The 22703-nt window shown below is 37.4% G+C and overlaps 2 protein-coding genes across 7 annotated transcripts in view; one reads left to right on the forward strand and one right to left on the reverse strand.

Moving 5' to 3' along the window:
* The window catches only part of FAM117B (family with sequence similarity 117 member B), a 108496-nt gene extending 98289 nt beyond the window's left edge, over positions 1-10207 (forward strand). The window contains exon 8 of the mRNA XM_045034297.1: positions 9905-10207. Coding sequence (XP_044890232.1) covers positions 9905-9977 — 73 coding nt within the window. The 3' untranslated portion in view covers positions 9978-10207. The remainder of the gene's footprint in view (positions 1-9904) is intronic.
* Positions 10208-10209: 2 nt separating this feature from the next.
* The window catches only part of ICA1L (islet cell autoantigen 1 like), an 85328-nt gene continuing 72834 nt past the window's right edge, over positions 10210-22703 (reverse strand). For 5 of the 6 annotated variants that reach the window (XM_019838496.2, XM_045034298.1, XM_045034300.1 and 2 more), the window contains one exon: positions 10210-13355. In XM_019838496.2, coding sequence (XP_019694055.1) covers positions 13240-13355 — 116 coding nt within the window. In that variant the 3' untranslated portion in view covers positions 10210-13239. The remainder of the gene's footprint in view (positions 13356-22703) is intronic. The other variant, XM_019838500.3, reaches the window with a different exon arrangement.

Here is a 22703-nt window from a genome sequence, read left to right on the forward strand (position 1 = left end):
AAATGTAAAGATAACTTTTGATGACCTAGAGGCAGCAGATGAATTCTCAGACATCAAGAAAATAATTGAGGAAAAAGGATATCTGCCTGAACAGGTTTTTAATGCAGATGAAAGTGGCTTATTCGGGGACGGGGGGAATGCCACAAATGACATTTAATGGTAAGGAAGTGAGCACCAGGATTTAAGGCAGAAAGGGATAAGCTAACCCCACTGTTTTGTGCAAATGCAGTTGGATTTATGATCAGGACTGCCCTTATCTATAAAGCTGCTAATCCCCAAGCCTTGAAGGGAAAAGAAAAATACCAGCAGCCAGTCTTTTGGTTGTACAAGAAGGTCTGGACAATGAAAACCCTTTTTCCATTGGTTCCAATGGTTCCATTGATGCTTTGTCCCTGAAGTCAGGAAGTAACTTGCCTTTGAGGGACTGCCTTTTAAAATTCTTCTGAAGGAAATTGAAGAAGATTTAAAGAAATGGAAAGACATTCCCTGCTCATGGATTGGAAGAATAAATATTGTCAAAATGTCAATACTACCCAAAGCTATCTACACATTCAATACAATCCCAATCAAAATTGCACCAGCATTCTTCTCGAAACTAGAACAAGCAATCCTAAAATTCATATGGAACCACAAAAAGCCCCGAATAGCCAAAGGAATTTTGAAGAAGACCAAAGCAGGAGGCATCACAATCCCAGACTTTAGCCTCTACTACAAAGCTGTCATCATCAAGACAGCATGGTATTGGCACAAAAACAGACACATAGACCAATGGAATAGAATAGAAACCCCAGAACTAGACCCACAAACGTATGGCCAACTCATCTTTGACAAAGCAGGAAAGAACATCCAATGGAAAAAAGACAGCCTCTTTAACAAATGGTGCTGGGAGAACTGGACAGCAACATGCAGAAGGTTGAAACTAGACCACTTTCTCACACCATCCACAAAAATAAACTCAAAATGGATAAAGGACCTAAATGTGAGACAGGAAACCATCAAAACCTTAGAGGAGAAAGCAGGAAAAGACCTCTCTGACCTCAGCCGTAGCAATCTCTTACTCGACACATCCCCAAAGGCAAGGGAATTAAAAGCAAAAGTGAATTACTGGGACCTTATGAAGATAAAAAGCTTCTGCACAGCAAAGGAAACAACCAACAAAACTAAAAGGCAACCAACGGAATGGGAAAAGATATTCGCAAATGACATATCGGACAAAGGGCTAGTATCCAAAATCTATAAAGAGCTCACCAAACTCCACATCTGAAAAACAAATAACCCAGTGAAGAAATGGGCAGAAAACATGAATAGACACTTCTCTAAAGAAGACATCCGGATGGCCAACAGGCACATGAAAAGATGTTCAGCGTCGCTCCTTATCAGGGAAATACAAATCAAAACCACACTCAGGTATCACCTCACGCCAGTCAGAGTGGCCAAAATGAACAAATCAGGAGACTGTAGATGCTGGAGAGGATGTGGAGAAACGGGAACCCTCTTGCACTGTTGGTGGGAATGCAAATTGGTGCAGCCGCTCTGGAAAGCAGTGTGGAGGTTCCTCAGAAAATTAAAAATAGACCTACCCTATGACCCAGCAATAGCACTGCTAGGAATTTATCCAAGGGATACAGGAGTACTGATGCATAGGGCCACTTGTACCCCAATGTTCATAGCAGCACTCTCAACAATAGCCAAATTATGGAAAGAGCCTAAATGTCCATCAACTGATGAATGGATAAAGAAATTGTGGTTTATATACACAATGGAATACTACGTGGCAATGAGAAAAAATGAAATATGGCCTTTTGTAGCAACGTGGATGGAACTGGAGAGTGTGATGCTAAGTGAAATAAGCCATAAAGACAAAGACAGATACCATATGGTTTCACTCTTATGTGGATCCTGACAAACTTAACAGGAACCCATGGGGGAGGGGAAGGAAAAAAAAAAAAAAAACAGAGTGGGAGAGAGCCAAAGCATAAGAGACTCTTAAAAACTGAGAACAAACTGAGGGTTGATGGGGGGTGGGAGGGAGGAGAGGGTGGGTGATGGGTATTGAGGAGGGCACCTTTTGGGATGAGCACTGGGTGTTGTATGGAAACCAATTTGTCAATAAATTTCATATAAAAAAAATAAAAATAAAATAAAATTCTTCTGATACTGGACAATGCCCCTAGAGCCCTATGAGTTCAACACCAAAGACATCAAAGTGGTTTACTTGCCCCTCAACACAGTGTCTCTAATTCAGCCTGTAGATAAGAGTCATAAGGACTTTCAAGGCTTATTATACACTGTACTTAATAGAAAGCACTGTCAACACTATGGAAGAGAACCTCAATAGAACCTCATGAAAGTCTTGAAGGATTATGCCACTGAAGATGTCTGGCATCACTGTTACAGAAAAAGTGGTGAAAGCCATGAAACCCAATAGGATAAATACCTACTGGAGAAAATTACGTCCAGATGTTGTGCATGACTTCACAGGATTTATGATGGTCGAGGAAATAATGAGATTTTGGACGTTGTAAAAATGATTGTGTGTGTGTGTGTGTGTGTGTGTGTGTGTGTGTGTGTGTGTGTGTGTATAAACAGTTTCAATATTTGGATCTTGGAGAAATTCAAGACCTAATGGACACAACACCAGAGGAATTAAAAGATTTGATGGAGATGAGTGCTACCAAACCAGTGCTAGATGATGAGGAAGAAGATGTAGAAGAAGCAGTGCCAGAAAACATTGACATTAGACCATCTGGCAGAAGAGTTCTGGTTATTCACGACTACTTTTGACTAATTTCATAACCTGGACCCTTCTGTGATACAGGCACTGAAACTAAAGCAAATGGTGGAAGGAGGATTGATACCATATAGAAATATTTTTAGAGAAATGAAAAGGCAAGTCAGAAATTACAATGTATTTCCATAAAGTTAACACTGAGTGTGCCTAACTTTCTGGCCTTTTTCCACCTCCTCTGCCTCTGCCATCCCAAAGGCCATGAGATCAACCCTCCTCATCTTCCTCCTCAGCCAGTATACTACTCAATGTGAGATGAGACTTTTATGATGCTTTCACTTAATAGTAACTAATCATGCCATTACTGTTAATAAACTTATCTGTTGTGTATGTTGGGTCTTTGTGAAAATCTTGTATGGCAAGAACTGCACGAGATATTTTTGTCATCATTATATTGCCTAAGTATTGTGTAGAACATTGTGTACAAGACTTGAAATGGATAACCTATCCTTACATAGGCATTAAGGTAAGTGATATTTAGTATAAGATTAATGTGTTAGTTTTGTTTTATATCATTGCTTTCAAAGAATTCCATTATAGTATGCCTCTCATAACTGAAGCAACTATATCAGCCTATCATCACAGGTTAAGTGGTTTTTAAAAATGTACTCTTTTCCAATACTGTATTATGAATGACACTACTACTTAATATATGCCATAAAAATATAAGAATCCATTCATTATAGGCTAGGCTACTGTGAAGCAATCATATGGATTATACTAGGCTACTGTAAATCTATCATACTGATGCTGTGTCATTATCAATGCGTGAACTGTTATACATATGAATATGAATTTTTTTTACACTTTTCATTTTTGATGTCTATAGTGTTAGTATTACATTGCATCTATGGTGTTTTGTGTAAGACTGCTGATGTAGGTACTGACAGATGATTAAACTTGTAAACACATGACTTATGGTATCAATAAGTTATAGTACTCTACTGTACAGTACTGTAAATGTATTGTCTCATGAGTTCTTAATATTTTCTTTTCTGTAGCTTACTTTAAAGAGTACAACAGATAATATAACCTATATGACGTGTTATTGGCAAGCCTTCTGGTCAATAGTAGGCTATTTGTAGTTCAGTTCTGGGGGACTCAAAAATTACACACGGACTTTTAACTCTCTGTAGGGGTGGGGGTAGCTAACCACCCCTCATTGTTCAAGGGATAACTATATAGTCAAGGATATTGAACTTAAATCAATAAATAGGTAACACTATCAGTAGCTTACCAAGTACCAGCCACTTTATATATTAACTGTTTACCCTAATCTTTACAATAATCCTATAAAGCCAAACACTGCTACTTTTACTATCTTGTGGATGACCAAATTGGAATTAGACAAACTCTTCCATGGTCATCTGAGAAATGTCAAAGTCTGGCTTTGAACCGAGTCTGACTGTAGAACTCAAACACAAAGCCTCACTGCTACTTCCAGAACAGTAGCATTAATAAAATACAGGCATTCTGTATCATTGCAGATTATGTGCTATTGGGTCATTGCCTCGTTTTCCTTTCTCATCCTTTTTGTTACTTTAGCTGCTGTGTAGCTTGGTTCAGAGGGTGAAGAGAAAATACCCAAGTTAGACACCAATTCCTTACCAAAGAAGTTACTGACATTAATTTGCAAGCTCTGTTAGTTTTAATGTTGCACAGGTGCAGAAATTTCAAGAAATATTTTAATTTGGAAGCACAACTTTTAGAGAGGCAGAGCTGACTTCGATCAGTTTTGGTGTTTTTTTAACCTGACATTTTGAGGAAAAGACAAAAGTATTTAATTTTTTTTATCATTATAAGCATACTATTTAATCCCCATGCCCTGTTCCCCCCCCCCACCCCCACCCAACTCCCTTCTGATAACCATCAGTCTATAGTTAAGGCTGTTTCTTGGTTTGTCTCTCTTCCACACACCCCCCCCCTTTTTTTCTTAAAGTCCACATGTGAGAGAGAGCATATGGTATTTGTCTTTCTCTGGCTTATTTTACTTAGCATTATACTCTATGGCTCCATCCATGTTGTTGCAAATGGCAAGATTTTATTCTTTTTTATGGCTGAATAATATTCCATAATAAATATTTTATACACACACACACACACACACACACACACCACGTTTTCTTTATCCATTCATCTATCAATGGACACTGGCTGCTTCCATAGTTCAACTATTGTAAATAATGCTGCAGTAAACAGGGGTGTATATATCCCTTTCAATTAGTGTTTTTATATTTTGGGGGTAAATACACAGTGTGATTATCACATCATAAGGTAGTTCTATTTTAAATTTTTTGAGAAATATCTATACTGTTTTTCACAGTGGCTGAACCAGTTTACATTCCCACCAATGGTGCACAAGGGTTCCTCTTCTCCACATCCTCGCCAAAACTTGTTTCTTGTACTTTTGATTTTAGCCATCCTGACAGGTGTGAGGTGGTATCTAATTGTGGTTTTGACTTGCATTTCTCTGATGATGACTGATGTTGAGCATCTTGTCATGTGTCTGTTGGCCATCTGGATGTCTTTGGAGAAATGTCTGTTCATGTCTTCTGCCCATTTTTTAATTGGGTTACTTGTTTTTTAGGTGTTGATTTGTGTAAGTTCTTTGTATGTTTTAGATACCATACATTTATTGTATATGACATTTGCAAATATCTATTCCCATTCAGTAGGTTGCCTTTTAATTTTGTTGACTGTCCTTTACTGTGTACAAACTTTGTATTTTGATGTAGTCCCAATAGTTTGTTTTTATTTCCCTTGCCTCAGGAGACATATCTAGAAAAATGTTGCTATGGACGAGGTCATTGAGATTACTGCCTGTGTTCTCTTCAAGGACTTTTATGGCTTTGAGTCTCACATTTAGATCTTTAATCCATTTTGAGTTTATTTTTGTGTATGGTGTAAGAAAGTGGTCCCATTTCTTTCTTTTGCATGTTGCTGTCTAATTTTCCCAATACAATTCGTTAAAGAGAATTTTTCCCATTGGATATTTCATTCCTCCTTTGTTGAAAATTGATCATATAACTATGGGTTTATTTATAGGTTTTCTGTTCTATTCCATTGGTCTTTTTTAATGCCAGTACTATACCGTTTTAATTACTACAACTTTGTAATGTAACTTGAAATTTGGAATTGTGATACCTCTAGTTTTTTCTTTTTCAAGATTGTTTAGGTATTCGGGGTCTTTGGTGATTCCAGACAAATTTTAGGATTGTTCATTCTTTGAAAAATACTGTTGGTATTTTGATAGGGATTGCATTAAATCTGTAGATTGCTTTGGGTAGTTTAGACATTTTAGCAGTATTTTTTTATCAGTGTTTTTATAATTTTCAGTCTTTCACCTCTTCAGTTAAGTTTATTCCTAAATATTTTATTGTTTTTGATATAGTTGTAAATGGGATTGTTTTCTTCATTTCACTTTTTGCTGCTTCATTAGGGTATAGAAATGCAACCGATTTTTGTACACTGATTTTTCTATCCTTTGATTTTACTGAATTCATTCATCAGTTCTAGTAGTTTTTTGGTGGAGTCTTTAGAATTTTTTATATTTAGTATCATGTTATCTGCAAATAGTGAAAGTTTGACCTCTTCCTTACCAATTTGGATGCGTTTTATTTCTATATGTTTCTAATTGCTGTGGCTATGGCTTCCAGTACTATTGAATAAAAGTGTTGAATAAAAGTGGTGAGAGTGGACATCTTTGTCTTGTTCCTGACCTTAGGGGGAAAGCTCTCAGTTTTTCACCATTGAGGATGATGTTGGCTGTGGCTTTTTCACGTATGGCCTTTATTATGTTGTGGTATGTTCCCTCTAAACCTACTTTGTTGAGGGTTTTTATCATGAATGGATGTTTTACTTTGTCAAATGTTTTTTCTGCATCTATTGAAATGACCATATGGTTTTTATCTTTTCTCTTGTTGATGTGATAGATCATGTTGATTGTTTTTGCAAATATTGAACCACTCTTACATCCCAGGAATAAATCCCACTTTATCATGTGGGATCATTTTTTAATGTATTGTTGGATTTGGTTTGTTACTATTGAGGATTTTTCCATCCTTTATTCATGAAAGATATTGGCCTGTAGTTCTCTTGTTTTTTGTTTTTTTGTTTTTTCTGTTTGTGTGTGTATGTGTGTGTATGATGTCTATCTGGTTTTGGCATTAGGGTGATACTGTCCTTATAGAATGAATTTAAATAGCTTCTCGGCCTTTTGGCTAAGATCAATTGTAGAATGAATTTAGAAGTTTCCTTCCTCTTGTATTTTTTGCAGTATTTTGAGAAAAACAGATGTTATCTTTTTTTTCAAGTTTATTTTGGGAGAAAGTGTGTACAAGTGGAGAAGGAACAGAGACAGAGAGAGAGAGAGAGAGAGAGAGAAAATGCCAAGCAGGCTCTTCACTGTCAGAGCAGAGCCTGATGTGGGACTTGAGTTCAAAAACTGTGAGATCATGACCTGAACCAAAGTCAGCCACTTAACCAATTGAGCCACCCAGGTGTCCCTATTAACTCTTCTTTAAATATTTGGTAGAATTTGCCAGTGAAGGCATCTGGTCCTGGACTTTTGTTTTTTGGGGAGATTTTTGATTACTGATTCAGTTTCATTGCTGATAATTGCTCTGTTCAAAATTTCTTTCTTTCTGCTTTAGTTTTGCTAAGTATATTTTTCTAGAATTTATCCATATCTTCTAGGTTGTCCAATTTGTTGGCATATGGGTTTTCATAATACTGTTATAATTGCTTATATTTCTGTGGTGTTAGTTGTTAGTTCTCCTCTTTCATTTGTGATTTTGTTTATTTGGGTCCTCTCTTTTAATGAGTCCTGCTAGAGGTTTATCAATGTTGTGATCTTTTCAAAGAAACAGCTTCTGGTTTCAGTGATCTATTTTGTTTTTTAAGTTTTCTATTTTGTTTATTTCTGCTCTAATCTTTATTTCCTTCCTTTTGCTGGGTTTGGGTTTTATTCTTATTTTTCTAGCTCCTTTAGGTGTAAGATTAGGTTCAGATTTTTCTTCCTTCTTGATGTAGGCCTATATAGCTCTAAACTTCTCTTTTAGAATCAGTTTAGCAGCGGTAAATTTCTTTTAGAATCAGTTTAGCTGCATCCCAAAGAATTTGGACCACTGTGTTTATTTTCATTTTTTTCCATGTAATTTTGATGTCTTCTTTGATTTCTTGGTTGACCCGTTCATTATTTAGTAGTATGTGATTTAACTTCCAAGTATTTGTGCTCTTTCCAGATGTTTCTTGTGGTTGATTTCTGGTTTCCTAGCATGTGGTCAGAAAAGATACATGCTATGACTTGGACTTTTAAAAATTTGTTGAGACTTGTTTTGTGGTCTGTGATCTACTCTGGAGAATGTTCCATGTGCATTTTGCTATTTAGGATGGAATGTTCTGAATATGTTAAATCTATCTGGTCCAGTGTATCATTTAAAACCATGGTTTCCTTGTTGATTTTCTGTTTGGATGATCTGTCCATCAATGTGAGTGGGGTGTTAAAGTCTCCTACTATTGTATTATTGTCGATTATTTCCTTCATGTCTGTTATTAACAGTTTTATGTATTTGCACACTCCCACGTTGGGTGCATAGGTATTTACAGTTGTTATATCTTCTTGTTGGATTGTTCCAACACTTTATTATATAAAGTACTTCTTTGATTACTATTTTTGTTTTAAAGTTTAGTTTGTCAGGGCAGGGGCTGGCTGGCTCAGTTGGAAGAGAAAGTGACTCTTGATCCTCAGGCTCGTGAGTTTGAGACCCAATGTTGGGTGTAGAGATTGCTTAAATAAACTTTAAAAAGAATAATATAGTTGGTCTGAGACAAGTACTGCTACTCTGGCTTTCTTTTGACATTCATTTACATGATAAATGTTTCTCCATTCCCTCACTTTAAAAATGCAGGTCTTTTGGTCTGAAATGAGTCTCTTGTAGGCAAGTATATAGATGAGTCTGGTCAAAATTAATTTTTTTAATGTTTATTTTTGAGAGAGAACATGAATGGAGGGGCGGGGGGAGGTGGGGGGGGAAGAACACAGAATCTGAAGCAGGCTCCGGGCTCTGGGGTTGAACCCATGAACTGTGAGATCATGACTTGAGCTGAAGTTGGATGCTTAACCAACTGAGCCCCCCAGGCACCCCCAAAATTATTTTTTTAATCTTAATTTGGTATGGCCATTTCAGACAGAGGACAAAATGAAATCACCTGGATCATAATTTAATGACGCACCTGGGTGGCTCAGTTGGTTGAGAGTCTGACTTCTACTCAGGTCATGATCTCACAGTTTGTGAGTTCAAGCCCTGCACTGAGCTGTATGCTGACAGTGCAGAGGCCTGCTTGGGATTCTCTCTCTCTCTCTCTCTCTCTCTCTCTCTCTGCCCCTCCCCATGCACACACACACACTCTCTCTCTCAAAATAAATAAACCTAAAAAATATATGTGAGCCCAAATGCATAATAAAATATCAGTATATAATGTCCATAGTTATTTCTGGATGGTAGGGCTGTAGATGATTTTTCTTAAATGAATGGATATACTTTGATGTGAGGAAAAAGCAAACTTTTTTTTCTTTAATGTAAAAACATGCACTTCAAAATCTTACCTATTACCACCACCAGGATCTCCTTTTGGTATTTACTTTTTGGACTTTGATCATTTATTTATACCATTGAGTGAAGAACCATGTTTTGACTTTAAATGCCAAGAACAGTTTTTGGTTTTCTTTAAGTTTACTTATTTTGAGAGAGAGTAGGGTAGGGACAGGGACAATCCCAAGCAGGCTCCACACTGCCAGCATGGAGCCAGACGTGGGGCTCAAACCCATGAACCATGAGATCATGACCTGAGCTGAAATCAAGAGTCAGACGCTTAACTGACTGAGCCACCCAGATGCCCCACCAAGGATAGTTTTTAATTCAACTTTTTAGTCTTTTTAAATGGCACATAAAAATGAGATATTTTATTAAAGCTTGGCATATTGATGTGACCCATCCTGTTCCATAGGTTTTCATTGCCATATTTAAACAATTTACCATTGTATGTTTTAAGTGCATTACTTTCAGTACTGAATTAATATTTAAAATTTGTTTTTCCTTCATAATTTAATTTCAGTATCCGAAGATTCTTGGGCTGGCTTCATTGCTCAAAGAAAACACAGGGCCCTGCCAATACTGTAGAAGACTGAAATAAATTAGATCAGTACTGCCTTTCTTCTTTTTATTCCTGCCTTCAGCAAGTCAGGTTAAATACTATGCTTATATTTCATTGGTTGTTTCTAGGCTCAAAATTTTGATATTTTTATGGTTTGTATTTTGTTACTGAGTATTTACACACAAAAAATACACATTCTGTTATTTCCCATATCTTACAAAGTCCCTTCTGTAATGAAGTTAAAAAGAATCAGTCTCACAAAGATATTAATTGCCTTGGTTTTATTTTCATTTTGTGTTATCTATAGCAATTCAAACTACCTTTTTACTACTATGGTCCTGAGGTAAAACCTAAATTTTTGAATAGGTTAACAATAATTGCGTTTGTGTTGAATATTTCAGGAAATAAACTTTTTTGTTTTATGCCATCTTGTAATCTCTATTAAAAGAGGCTCAGTAAAATAGAGCACAAACTTCCTTTTGTTCTTAAGCTGTAAAGACCTCTACATTTCCAGATGGTCTATAAAGATAGTTACGTGAAATATCTATAGTTGAAATGCAAACACTTTTCATTGTGCAAATACTGAAACCTATTTTTTACAATACAGTTTGTTTCTAACCATATCAGAGCTATGTTTTACAATTAATGAAAGATTTCAAAAAAATACAAAGTTACATCAATCTGATCTTAATATGCCCTGGTATTCCTGTCTAATTTGTAAAGTGGTTGTAAGAAAGATTAGACAAGTTTTAGTTCTTCAGGGCTTTTCAAAGGTTAAATGCATTCTTATTTGGAATTAAAAAGTAGGAGATATTATTTTCCCCCATTTAATATAAAAACGATACATTTGAGAGAGTTCTCAGCTTACCTTTGGTTAAGGTTAATTTACTTCTTATTGAATGTTTGATCTAGATTTAGGCAAATAGCAACTGATCACCTTTGTGTTCTATGTCTATCCTGTCCTTCCTTTCACTCCCTACTAAATATGTGGTTTGTTTCCTTTATTAGTAATGTAGGTATAATATAGCCAGATTTCTGCTTCTGGCCTGTAATGACTGAACTTCAAATAATACTGAAAAAATATGGTTACCTTCATTTTAATAACAAAGTTTTCAATGTGCTCTTCAAAAATGGACTAGTTAGATTTGTTGAAATTATAACTGAACTTGCTAAGCCAGTTAATGTTACTTTTGGGTTAAAGGAACAAACACACACTCTGTATTGAGAGAAGAAATTTTAAGAGAATCTCAGAACTGAATAAGATCTATTGTGTGTGAGGGTTTTTTTTTTTTTTTGAGGACTTTTGTTCTTTCTTTGAAAATTGAAGTCATTATCTGTACACATTTATAGTCTGAGATTCAGGGTTCTGGCTTGGCGAAACCAGTGGTTTTCCTCTTTGGTGAGGTGTCTTTGTTTATACAAGATAATGTGCATGTGAAGGAAATACACAAATTATTTCTGAACTAATGCATTAGTGAAAGGAAATTAGTTAAAGAAAAATGGCACAAACTCATGATATAAAGTTAGCAATTTCTGGAAGTAAAGTTGAGAGCATAGAGTCACCATAGGCATAGAATTTAAATTATGATTATGAATCACGACCCCTGGTGGTTGAATTTGGCAGAACACTAACAGTACTAGTGCATTCTGGAGAATTTTACTGAATAAAAAAATCCTTCTGAAAGGATAACCAAATAAAAAAATGGAAATAAGCATGAAAAGATTACATAATCTTTTCCTGAGTCCATGTTTCTGATCCTCAGGTAAGGTCTCTCCAGCCTCTGCAATATTGCAACATAGTAGCGATTTTCTGGAGCACTCCTGGGTAGTTCCGATTGTAGCTAGGGCAGAATGCTATGCATGGAGGTGGATGGCACTTTACCCACCCTGTTTCTTCTATATACAGTGACTCAGACATTACAATCCATTCTTTTGTAAACAATCAATAAGCTTGTTTAAAACTAGGAGCACATGGAAACTGCTGTGAACAACTTAGTTAAAATGTTTCCTTATGGAGATGCAATGAACTGGATGTCAAAAATAAGAATTTCTTATTCTGAAGAAATTGTCTCAAAACAGAGGGTGGGCAAGAAAAAAGAACAGGATATTGACTGACACATTTATACAGTGGCTATGTGTTCATTAGCTTACACTAACTTCCCTCCAGTAAGTATAACAGTTTTTCCATAGTAATCAAACAGAGCCTCAGATGATGTCACCCACAAAAAGGAAAAAAGTAGAAAAATAAGACCGGTTCTTACTGATCATGTAGAGCCTTCTATGATGGCCAGAAAATCTTGGTTAAATCATGTCAAGAAAAAGGTTGTAAGTGAATGTGTAAGGATAGGTGTACCCTTACATGTATAAGGATAAGTTGTTTAGCATTTTTCCCTCATTCAGAAAGAAGTTTCTGGGTAATTTCAGGAATACTATTGCCACTTGCTTAGGGATTGTCCTCCCCTTGTTTTCTTTTCAGAAAGAATATGAATACTGTATATTACGGTAGCAGTGTGTAAAAAAAAAAAAAAAAAAACTAGGCCCGGAGACACCTGTACAATGTCTTGAATGTTACTAGACATTCTTGTGGCTTAGGAGATGGGTTATGTTTCTACAGAGGATGGATTTAGCAAACAAATCATCCTGCTACTTCCCTATGAAAATTCAATCATGGAATTGAGGGGTGTCCATGATTCTGTATGAAGGAAAAAAACTAATACTACATTTTAGCCCCCAGGTGGAGAAAAGCACCAAGTTCTCTGTGATTTCATGAAAGCATATTGAGTTCTCAAATCTTAATCTACTTTTCTAGCTAAAAACAAAACTAGTCTGGTTCTAGTGCTATTTTCCACAACAGAAAACTCCCCCTGCTACGGTTTTATTTAAAAACCAACCCCAAATCACAACCCAATTTACATGCTGTCTTTATCCACATATAGAAGTCTCACAGTCAGCAAGGCAACTTGAACATAAAAGGCTTTCCAAAGAAAAAAGCCCAACTCCTTATTTACAGAACTATTCCTTCCTGTTATCTTGAAACAAATTTTGATATCCATTCACACTCAATAGTTTGTAATATTTTCAACATATTATCAAGATAGCTGCAGATCCAAGATATTAAAGAGATACTTAATCTATTCAGATGTAGTCCTTACCATCTGTTTAAAGTTGGCTAAAAAGTGTTATATCCACAAACACGATGCTTTTGTGTATGTGTTATAATATAAACTCCTTTCCACAAAGGCAGTATGTTGTAAAACTGATGTCTCAAGGCCACTGAAGTGACGACATAATTTCAATCAAGCATTAAGAAGTTCATCATCTGAGTGTCCAATAGCATCTGGGTTTGAAAGTGGATCCAAGTCTGCAAATAGATTGAACCAGGCTGACATGTCTTGGTTACCACTGCTGGGAGCTATTAAAGAAGAAAAAACACAATGAAGAGTCTCATATTTTTTAAATCACATTACCATTTACATGATTTTAAAGTAGATGCTTCTTCTGAATACAAAAATTTAAGACGACTGACAAGAATGAACTATCAATTACATCTCCTTGGTAATTCTGAGACGTGAATGCAGGTACCTTGTGCTTTGCTGGGGACCTTATATGTATTTTCATGTTGCTCTGAGAAATGATTAAAAGTGAAAAGGCAAATGAGGCGCCTGGGTGGCTCAGTCAGTTGAGCGTCTGACTCAGCTCAGGTCATGATCCCATGGTTCATGGGTTCGAGCCCCATGTTCGGGTTCTGTACTGACAACTCAGAGCCTGGAGCTTGCTTTGGAGTCTGTGTCTCCCTCTCTCTGCCCCTCCCCTGCTCGTTCTCTCTCTCTCTCCCTCCCTCCCTCCCTCTCAAAAAATAAAATTAAAAAGATTTTTTTTCAATTAAAAAAAAAGTAAAAAAGGCAGGTGGTAGTAAAGGCTTCTTAGAAACACTGAGATGGGCACCTGGGTGACTTGGTTAGGTGTCCAACTTCAGCTCAGGTCATGATCTCACAGTTCATGAGTTTGAGCCCCATGTCAGGCTCTGTGCTGACAGCTCAGAACCTGGAGCCTGCTTGGGATTCTGTGTCTCCCTGTCTCTCTGCCCCTCCCTCACTCACATTCTGTCTGTCTCTCTCAAAAATAAAAAAAAAAAGAAACACTGAGATAGTTTATAGAAGTCTCTCAGGTAAGGTTCAAAAGTAAAAGTAACGTTTGTTCCTACAAAGTAGGAACATTACATTTGTAAATGTGTTTAAAAATCTACATGATAAAATACTGAAATATTAAACATAAGGGGAAGAAAATCCTTCCGATCCTATTACATTAACATACCCAACAGTTTCTATTTTGGTTTACAGCAGTTTCCTTTGTCTTTTCCATGTGCACTTTACAAATTCTTGATGAACATCTTATAGAGTGGATTGTGTTCAGGTACAACTTTCTGTTAACCAATTCCCTCTTACCTCTCTGTGGAGACTAGAAAACCATATATATCAACAGTCTACAGGTTGTACTGGGGCAAATATTTCAAGGATATACATTTAGACTCAAGGCTGAGACTAGAAAAAGAATGCACAATGGCACACAAGTGAGTCATCTCAGAAGGCTACGCTCTTGAAGGTCAAGAGATCCAGTAGCAGAGTTAAGACCCAGGGGACAATATGAAAACCTAGATATGAAATGAGTGACTCAGTGAGAAAAGAATGGAAAGCAATCATATGCAGAAGAGTCTAGGGCAACCCTCTTTTACAAACATGGTTCCCACTTTCCACAAACCAGTGGACTGTAGTTTGGACTGTGGAGGATCCTATTCCTCAAAGATAAGGACAGAGTGAAAGGCTTCTGTTTATGTCCACTTCTATTTCTAGAAAACTCCCAAGTTAGTGTCAGTTCTGGCCTTGAGTCCTCAGCACACTACCTACTAATAAGTAATTATGGCAAGTCATTTAACCTCAAGGACTCTTATTTACTCATCTGTAAAGTAGTAATAATTTATCATTGAACTAGGATACCTGAGAGTGAACAAGGGGCCCATTAAGTATCCTGGAAAAGAGCAATACAGACCTACCTCAAGAAGCAAGAAAATTTTCAAACAACCTAATCTTACATGTAAAGGAGCTAGAAAATGAAGAAGAAACAAACCCAAAACCAATAGAAGGAAATAAAGATTAAAGTGGAAATAAAAGAGAAACTAAAAAATCCCAATAAAACAGATCAACCAAACTGGGAGCTGGTTCTTTGAAAAGATCATAAAATTGATAAACCTTTAGCCAGACTCATTAAAAAAAAAAGGGAGGACTCAAAATCAGAACTGAAAGAGGAGAAATAACACCACAGAAAGGATAAGAGAATATTATGAAAAGTTATATGCCAAAAAATTGGACAACCTAGAAGAAATGGATAAATTCACAGAAACATATCTCCCAAAACTGAATCAGAGGAAATAGAAAATTTGAACAGACCAATTAACAGCAATGAAATTGAATCAGTAATAAAAAAAAAAAAATCCCCAGACTGGATACCTTCACTGGCAAATTCTACCAAACATTTAAAAAAGCGTTAATACCTATTCTTCCCAAACTATTCCAAAAAGTACAAGAGGAAGGAAAACTTCTAAATTCATTACATGCATTTGTAAATTCATGTATATGTGATATACATGATAAAGAAAACACAAAAAAAGAGAACTACAGGCCAATATCTCTCAATATAGATGCAAAAATCCTCAACAAAACACTAGCAAACTGAATCCAACCATACATTAAAAAAAAAATCATTCACCATGATCAAGTGGGATTTATTCCTGGAATGCAAGGTGGTTCATTATTTGTAAATCAATCAATGAGATACATCACATCAATAAGAAAAAGGGTAAACACCAGATGGTCATTTCAACAGATGCAGAAAAAGCATGTGACAAAGTAAGTACAATATCCATTCAGGATAAAAACCCTCAACAAAGCAGGTCTAGAGGGAATATAACTCAACATAATAAAGCCCTTATATAAAAAAAACCATAGCTAACCTCATATTCAATTGTGAAAACTGAGAGCTTTTCCTTTAAGGTCAACAACAAGATAAGGATGCCTACTCTTACCACTTTTATTCAACATAGTACTGGAAGTCCTAGCCACAGCAATTGGTCAACATAAAGAAATAAAAGGCATCCAAACTGGTAAGGAAGAAGTTCCTGGGTGGAGCTGGCATTCATCCATTGTTCAGTGAGACCCTCCCACAGAAGGACAGAACGGGTCAAAGCCACAGTCCTTCAGAATTAAGGGACTGGGGAAAACAGCTGCATCTGAGACAAGACGCAGGAGAGGGGTACTGCTTGGTCATGGACAGTGAAGCAGCAGCGAGTGGTCGAAAGCTGAAGACAGAGGACAGTGCACGATTGCTGATAGGAGAGAATGGAGTTCCCATACTAGAGACTAGGTAGCTGGGTGACGCCATTTTCACCGCTCCCGTGCATGCACATATGGCCTACGAGCACTGCAGCAGTCAGCCCCAGTGGACTAGAGCGCCATCTAGTGGGGAACGGAGCTGTTACACTGAGCCCTGCCCAACTGGGCCAACCTCGCCCTTCAAGAACACAAGTCTCACAGCCTACTTAGTTTATGACTATGAAGTGCTACATAGTCTGACTTCTAGGGAAAAACGAAGTAATTTCAGTCCTATTTCAATATGTTAGGAGGTCCATCTATTCAATTTTCTTTCGTTTTCTTTTTTTTTCTCTTTTACACTATTCTTTTTCTTGAATACAGAAAGAAGAAAATCATTTTTATTTTCACTTATTAAAAAAATTTTTTACTATATTTTTTACTTTTGTGTAAATTTTTTCAAATTCTATCTTACTTCCATCATTCTATTTTAGTCTACTTCAGTGTATTCACCTTTTCAAATTTTCAAACGATTTCCTTGTTTTTTTTTTCTTTTTCGTTTTTCTTTTTCTTGAATGCAGAAAGTGAAAAACTTCATTTTTACTTTCAATTTCTATTAAAAATATTTTTCTTTAATTTTTTTACTACATTTTTCTCTTTATTTAAATTTTTTTCAAATTCTATTTCCATCATTTTCTTTTAGTCTACTACAGTACACTAAAAGTATTCACTTTTTAAAATTTTCAAACGATTTTTTTCTTTTTGTTTTTTGTTTCTTTTTCTTGAATATAGAAAGAGAAAAAAATTCATTTTTATTTTTACTTTTTATTAAAAATATTTTTTTCCGAGGGGGCTTCTAGGAAGATGGCGGCGTAGGAGGATGCTGGGCTCACCACGTCCTGCAGATCACTTAGATTCCACCCACACCTGCTTAAATAACCCAGAAAATCGCCAGAAGACTAACAGAACGGATTCTCCGGAGCCAAGTGTAGACAAGAGGTCCACAGAAGAGGGTAGGAAGGGTGGAGAGGCAGTGTGCGCTACACTGACTGGCGGGAGGGAGCCGGGGGGGAAGGTGGCCCACTGGCAAAGCAGAGACCCCGGGTCTGGCTTGCAAAAATGGAGGGGCCGGACGGAGTGTGTTCTGACAGCAAGCGGGACTTAACATCTGGAAGGTTATAACTTAACAGATCTACTCGGAGAGCGGGAGGGATGGAGGATAACGGGAGGGAGAGTTGTTGAGCCCTGGACAACAGAGCGAAGCTTGGCAGGAAACAAAGACGCTCGCCAGCGCCATCTCCCTCGCCCATCCCCCAGCTGAAACCACAAAGGGAACCAGTTCCTGTCAGGGAACTTGCTTGCACTGCGCAAATACCCAAAGCTGTGCTTCTGCGGATCCATCCCTCCGGTAGCAGGTCTGACTCCCTCCCGGTGCCGCAGGGCCCCTCCCTAATCGGATCTTGAAGGAAAAGCGAGCTGAGCCTGCGCTTCCTGCCCCTGTGCATCTTGCCAATCCACCCCAGCTAATACGCCAGATCCCCAGCACCACAAGCCTGGCAGTACGTAAGTAGCCCAGACAGGCCACGCAACTCCACCCCACAGTGAATCTCGCCCCTAGGAGAGGGGAAGAGAAGGTACACATAAGTCTGATGGTGGCCCCAGAGGTGAGCTGGGGGCGGACATCAGATCTGACTGCGGCCCCGCCCACCAACGCAAGTTATTCAAGACAGAATAGGAGAAGTGCCCTGCAGTTCTGCACCACTCCAGGGACTATCCAAAAAGATGAAATGGAAGAATTACCCTCAAACAAACTTCTAGGAAATAACAACAGCTAATGAACTGATCATAAAGGATTCAAACAATATAACAAAGTGAATTTAGAATAATAGTCATAAAATCAATCACTGGGCTTGAAAACAGTATAAAGGACAGCAGAGAATCTATTGCTACAGAGATCAAAGGACTAAGGAACAGCCAGGAGGAGCTAAAAGATGATATAAATGAGTGGCAAAATAAAATGGAGACGACCATGGCTCGGATTGAAGAGGCAGAGGAGAGAATAGGGGAACTAGAAGATAAAATTATGGAAAAAGAAGAAGCTGAGAAAAAGATAAAAAAATCCAGGAGTATGAGGGGAAAATAAGAGAACTATGTGAGGCCTAAAGAGAAATAATCTACACATAACTGGTATTCCAGAGGAGTAAGAGAGAGGGAAAGGTGCTGAAGGTGTACTTGAAGAAATAATAGCTGAGAACTTCCCTGATCTGGGGAAGGAAAAAGGCATTGAAATCCAAGAGGCACAGAGAACTCCCTTCAGATGTACCTTGAATCGATCTTCTGCATGACATGCCATAGTGAAACTGGTAAAATACAAGGATAAAGAGAAAATTCTGAAAGCAGCTAGGGATAAACGTGCTCTAACATATAAAGGGAGACCGATAAGACTCGTGACGGATCTCTCTACTGAAACTTGACAGGCCAGAAAGGAATGGCAGGAAATCTTCAATGTGATGAACAGAAAAAATATGCAGCCGAGAATCCTCTATCCAGCAAATCTGTCATTTAGAATAAAAGGAGAGATAAAGGTCTTCCCAAACAAACAAAAACTAAGGAATTTATCACCACTAAACCAGCCCTACAAGAGATCCTAAGGGGGATCCTCTGAGACAAAGTACCAGAAACATCGCTACAAGCATGAAACCTATAGACATCACAATGACTCTAAACCCGTATCTTTCTATAATAACACTGAATGTAAATGGACTAAATGCGCCAACCAAAAGACACAGGGTATCAGAATGGATAAAAAAAACCAAGACCCATCTATTTGCTGTCTACAAGAGACTTATTTTAGACCTGAGGAACTTTCAGATTGAAAGTGAGGGGATGGAGAACTATTTATCATGCTACTGGAAGTCAAAAGAAAGCTGGAGTAGCCATACTTATATCAGACAAACTAGACTTTAAGTTAGAGGCTGTAACAAGAGATGAAGAAGGGCATTATATAATAATTACACGGTCTATCCATCAAGAACTAACAATTATAAATGTCTATGCGCCGAATATGGGAGCCCCCAAATACATAAAACAATTACTCACAAACATAAGCAACCTTATTGACAAGAATGTGGTAATTTCAGGGACTTTAATACCCCACTTACAACAATGGATAGATCTTCTAGACACAGGATCAATAAAGAAACAAGGGCCCTGAATGATACATTGGATCAGATGGCCTTGACAGATATATTTAGAACTTTGTATCCCAAAGCAACACAATATACTTTCTTCTTGAGTGCACATGGAACATTCTCCAAGACAGATCACATACTGGGTCACAAAACAGCCCTTCATAAGTATACAAGAATTGAGATCATACCATGCATACTTTCAGACCACAATGCTATGAAGCTTGAAATCAACCACAGGAAAAAATCTGGAAAACCTCCAAAAGCATGTAGGTTAAAGAACACCGTACTAAAGAATGAATGGGGGAAAAAAAAAAAGAATGAATGGGTCAACCAGGCAATTAGAGAAAAAATTTAAAAATATATGGAAACAAACAAAAATGAAAATACAACAATCCAAACGCTTTGGGATGCAGCAAAGGCAGTCCTGAGAGGAAAATACATTGCAATCCAGGCCTATCTCAAGAAACAAGAAAAATCCCAAATACAAAATCTAACAGCACACCTAAAGGAAATAGAAGCAGAGCAGCAAAGACACCCCAAACCCAGCAAGAGAAATAATAAAGATTAGAGCATAAATAAACAATATAGAATCTAAAAATCTGTAGAGCACATCAATGAAACCAAGAGTTGGTTTTTTGAAAAAATAAACAAAATTGATAAACCTCTAGCCAGGCTTCTCAAAAAGAAAAGGGAGAGGACCCAAATAGATAAAATCATGAATGAAAATGGAATTCTTACAACCAATCCCTCAGAAATACAAGCAATTACCAGGGAATACTATGAAAAATTATATGCCAACAAACTGGACAACCTGGAAGAAATGGACAAATTCCTAAGCACCCATGCACTTCCAAAACTCAATCAGGAGGAAACAGAAAGCTTGAACAGACCCATAACCAGTGAAGAAATTGAATCAGTTCCCAAAAATCTCCCAACAAATAAGAGTCCAGGACCAGATGGCTTCCCAGGGGAATTCTAGCAGACATTTAAAGCAGAGATAATACCTATCCTTCTCAAGCTCTTCGAAAAAACAGAAAGGGAAGGAAAACTTCCAGACTCATTCTATGAAACCAGTATTACTTTGATTCCTAAACCAGACAGAGACCCAGCAGAAAAAGAGAACTACAGGCCAATATCCCTGATGAATATGGATGCAAAAATTCTCAACAAGATACTAGCAAATCGAATTCAACAGCTTATAAAAAGAATTATTCACCATGATCAAGTGGGATTCATTCCTGGGCTGCAGGGCTGGTTCAACATTCACAAATCAATCAACGTGATACATCACATTAATAAAAGAAAATATTAAGAACCAAATGATCCTGTCAATCGATGCAGAAAAAGCATTTGACAAAATTCAGCATCCTTTCTTAATAAAAACCCTCGAGAAAGTCGGGATAGAAGGAACACTTAAACATCATAAAAGCCATTTATGAAAAGCCCACAGCTAATATCATCCTCAATGGGGAAAAACTGAGAGTTTTTTCCCTGAGATCAGGAACACGACAGGGATGTCCACTCTCACCACTGTTGTTTAACATAGTGTTGGAAGTGCTAGCATCAGCAATCAGACAACAAAAGGAAATCAAAGGCATCAAAATTGGCAATGATGATGTCAAGCTTTCACTTTCTGCAGATGACATGATATTATGCATGGAAAATCCGATAAACTCCACCAAAAATCTGCTAGAACTGATATATGAATTCAGCAAAGTTGCAAGATACAAAATCAATGTACAGAAATCAGTTGCATTCTTATACATAAAAATGAAGCAACAGAAAGACAAATAAAGACACTGATCCCATTCACAATTGCACCAAGAAGCATAAAATACCTCGGAATAAATCTAACCAAAGATGTACAAGATCTGTATGCTGAAAATTATAGAAAGCTTATGAAGGAAGTTGAAGAAAATATAAAGAAATGGAAAAACATTCCGTGCTCATGGGTTGGAAGAATAAATGTTGTCAAAATGTCAATACTACCCAAAGCAATCTACACATTCAATGCAATCCCAATCAACATTGCACCTGCATTCTTCTTGAAGCTAGAACAAGCAATCCTAACATTCATATGGAACTACAAAAGGCCCCGAATAGCCAAAGTAATTTTGAAGAAGAAGACCAAAGCAGGAGGCATCACAATCCCAGACTTTAGCCTCTACTACAAAGCTGTAATCATCAAGACAGCATGGTATTGGCACAAAAACAGACACATAGACCAATGGAATAGAATAAATACTTCAGAATTGGACCCACAAATGTATGGCCAACTAATCTTTGATAAGGCAGGAAAGAAGAGCCAATGGAAAAAAGGCAGTCTCTTTAACAAATGGTGCTAGGAGACCTGGACAGCAACATGCAGAAGAATGAAACTAGACCACTTTCTTACACCATTCACAAAAATAAACTCAAAATGGATAAAGGACCTGAACGTGAGACAGGAAACCATGTAAACCCTAGAGGAGAAAGCAGGAAAAGACCTCTCTGACCTCAGCCGCAGCACTTTCTTACTTGATACATCCCCAAAGGCAAGGGAATTAAAAGCAAAAATGAACTATTGGGGCCTCATCAAGATAAAAAGCTTCTGCACTGCAGAGGAAGCAATCAACAATACTAAAAGGCAACCAACAGAATGGGAAAAGATATCTGCAAATGACATATCGGACAAAGGGCTAGTATCCAAAATCTATAAAGAGCTCACCAAACTCCACACCCGAAAAACAAATAATCCAGTAAAGAAATGGGCAGAAAACATGAATAGACACTCTAAAGAAGACACCCAGATGGCCAACAGGCACATGAAAAGATGCTCAACATCGCTCATCAGGGAAATACAAATCAAAACCACACTCAGATATCACCTCACACCAGTCAGAGTGGCTAAAATGAACAAATCAGGAGACTATAGATGCTGGCGAGGATGTGGAGAAATGGGAACCCTCTTGCACTGTTGGTGGGAATGCAAACTGGTGCAGCCACTCTGGAAAACGGTGTGGAGGTTCCTCAAAAAATTAAAAGATAGATCTACCCTATGAGCCAGCAATAGTACTGCTAGAAATTTACCCAAGGGATACCAGAGTGCTGATGCATAGGGGCACTTGTACCCCAATGTTTACAGCAGCACTCAACAATAGCCAAATTGTGGAAAAAGCCTAAATGTCCATGAACTGATGAACGGATAAAGAAATTGTGGTTTATATA

This window comes from Felis catus, chromosome C1 (assembly GCF_018350175.1).
Source record: "Felis catus isolate Fca126 chromosome C1, F.catus_Fca126_mat1.0, whole genome shotgun sequence".
NCBI lineage: Eukaryota > Metazoa > Chordata > Mammalia > Carnivora > Felidae > Felis > Felis catus.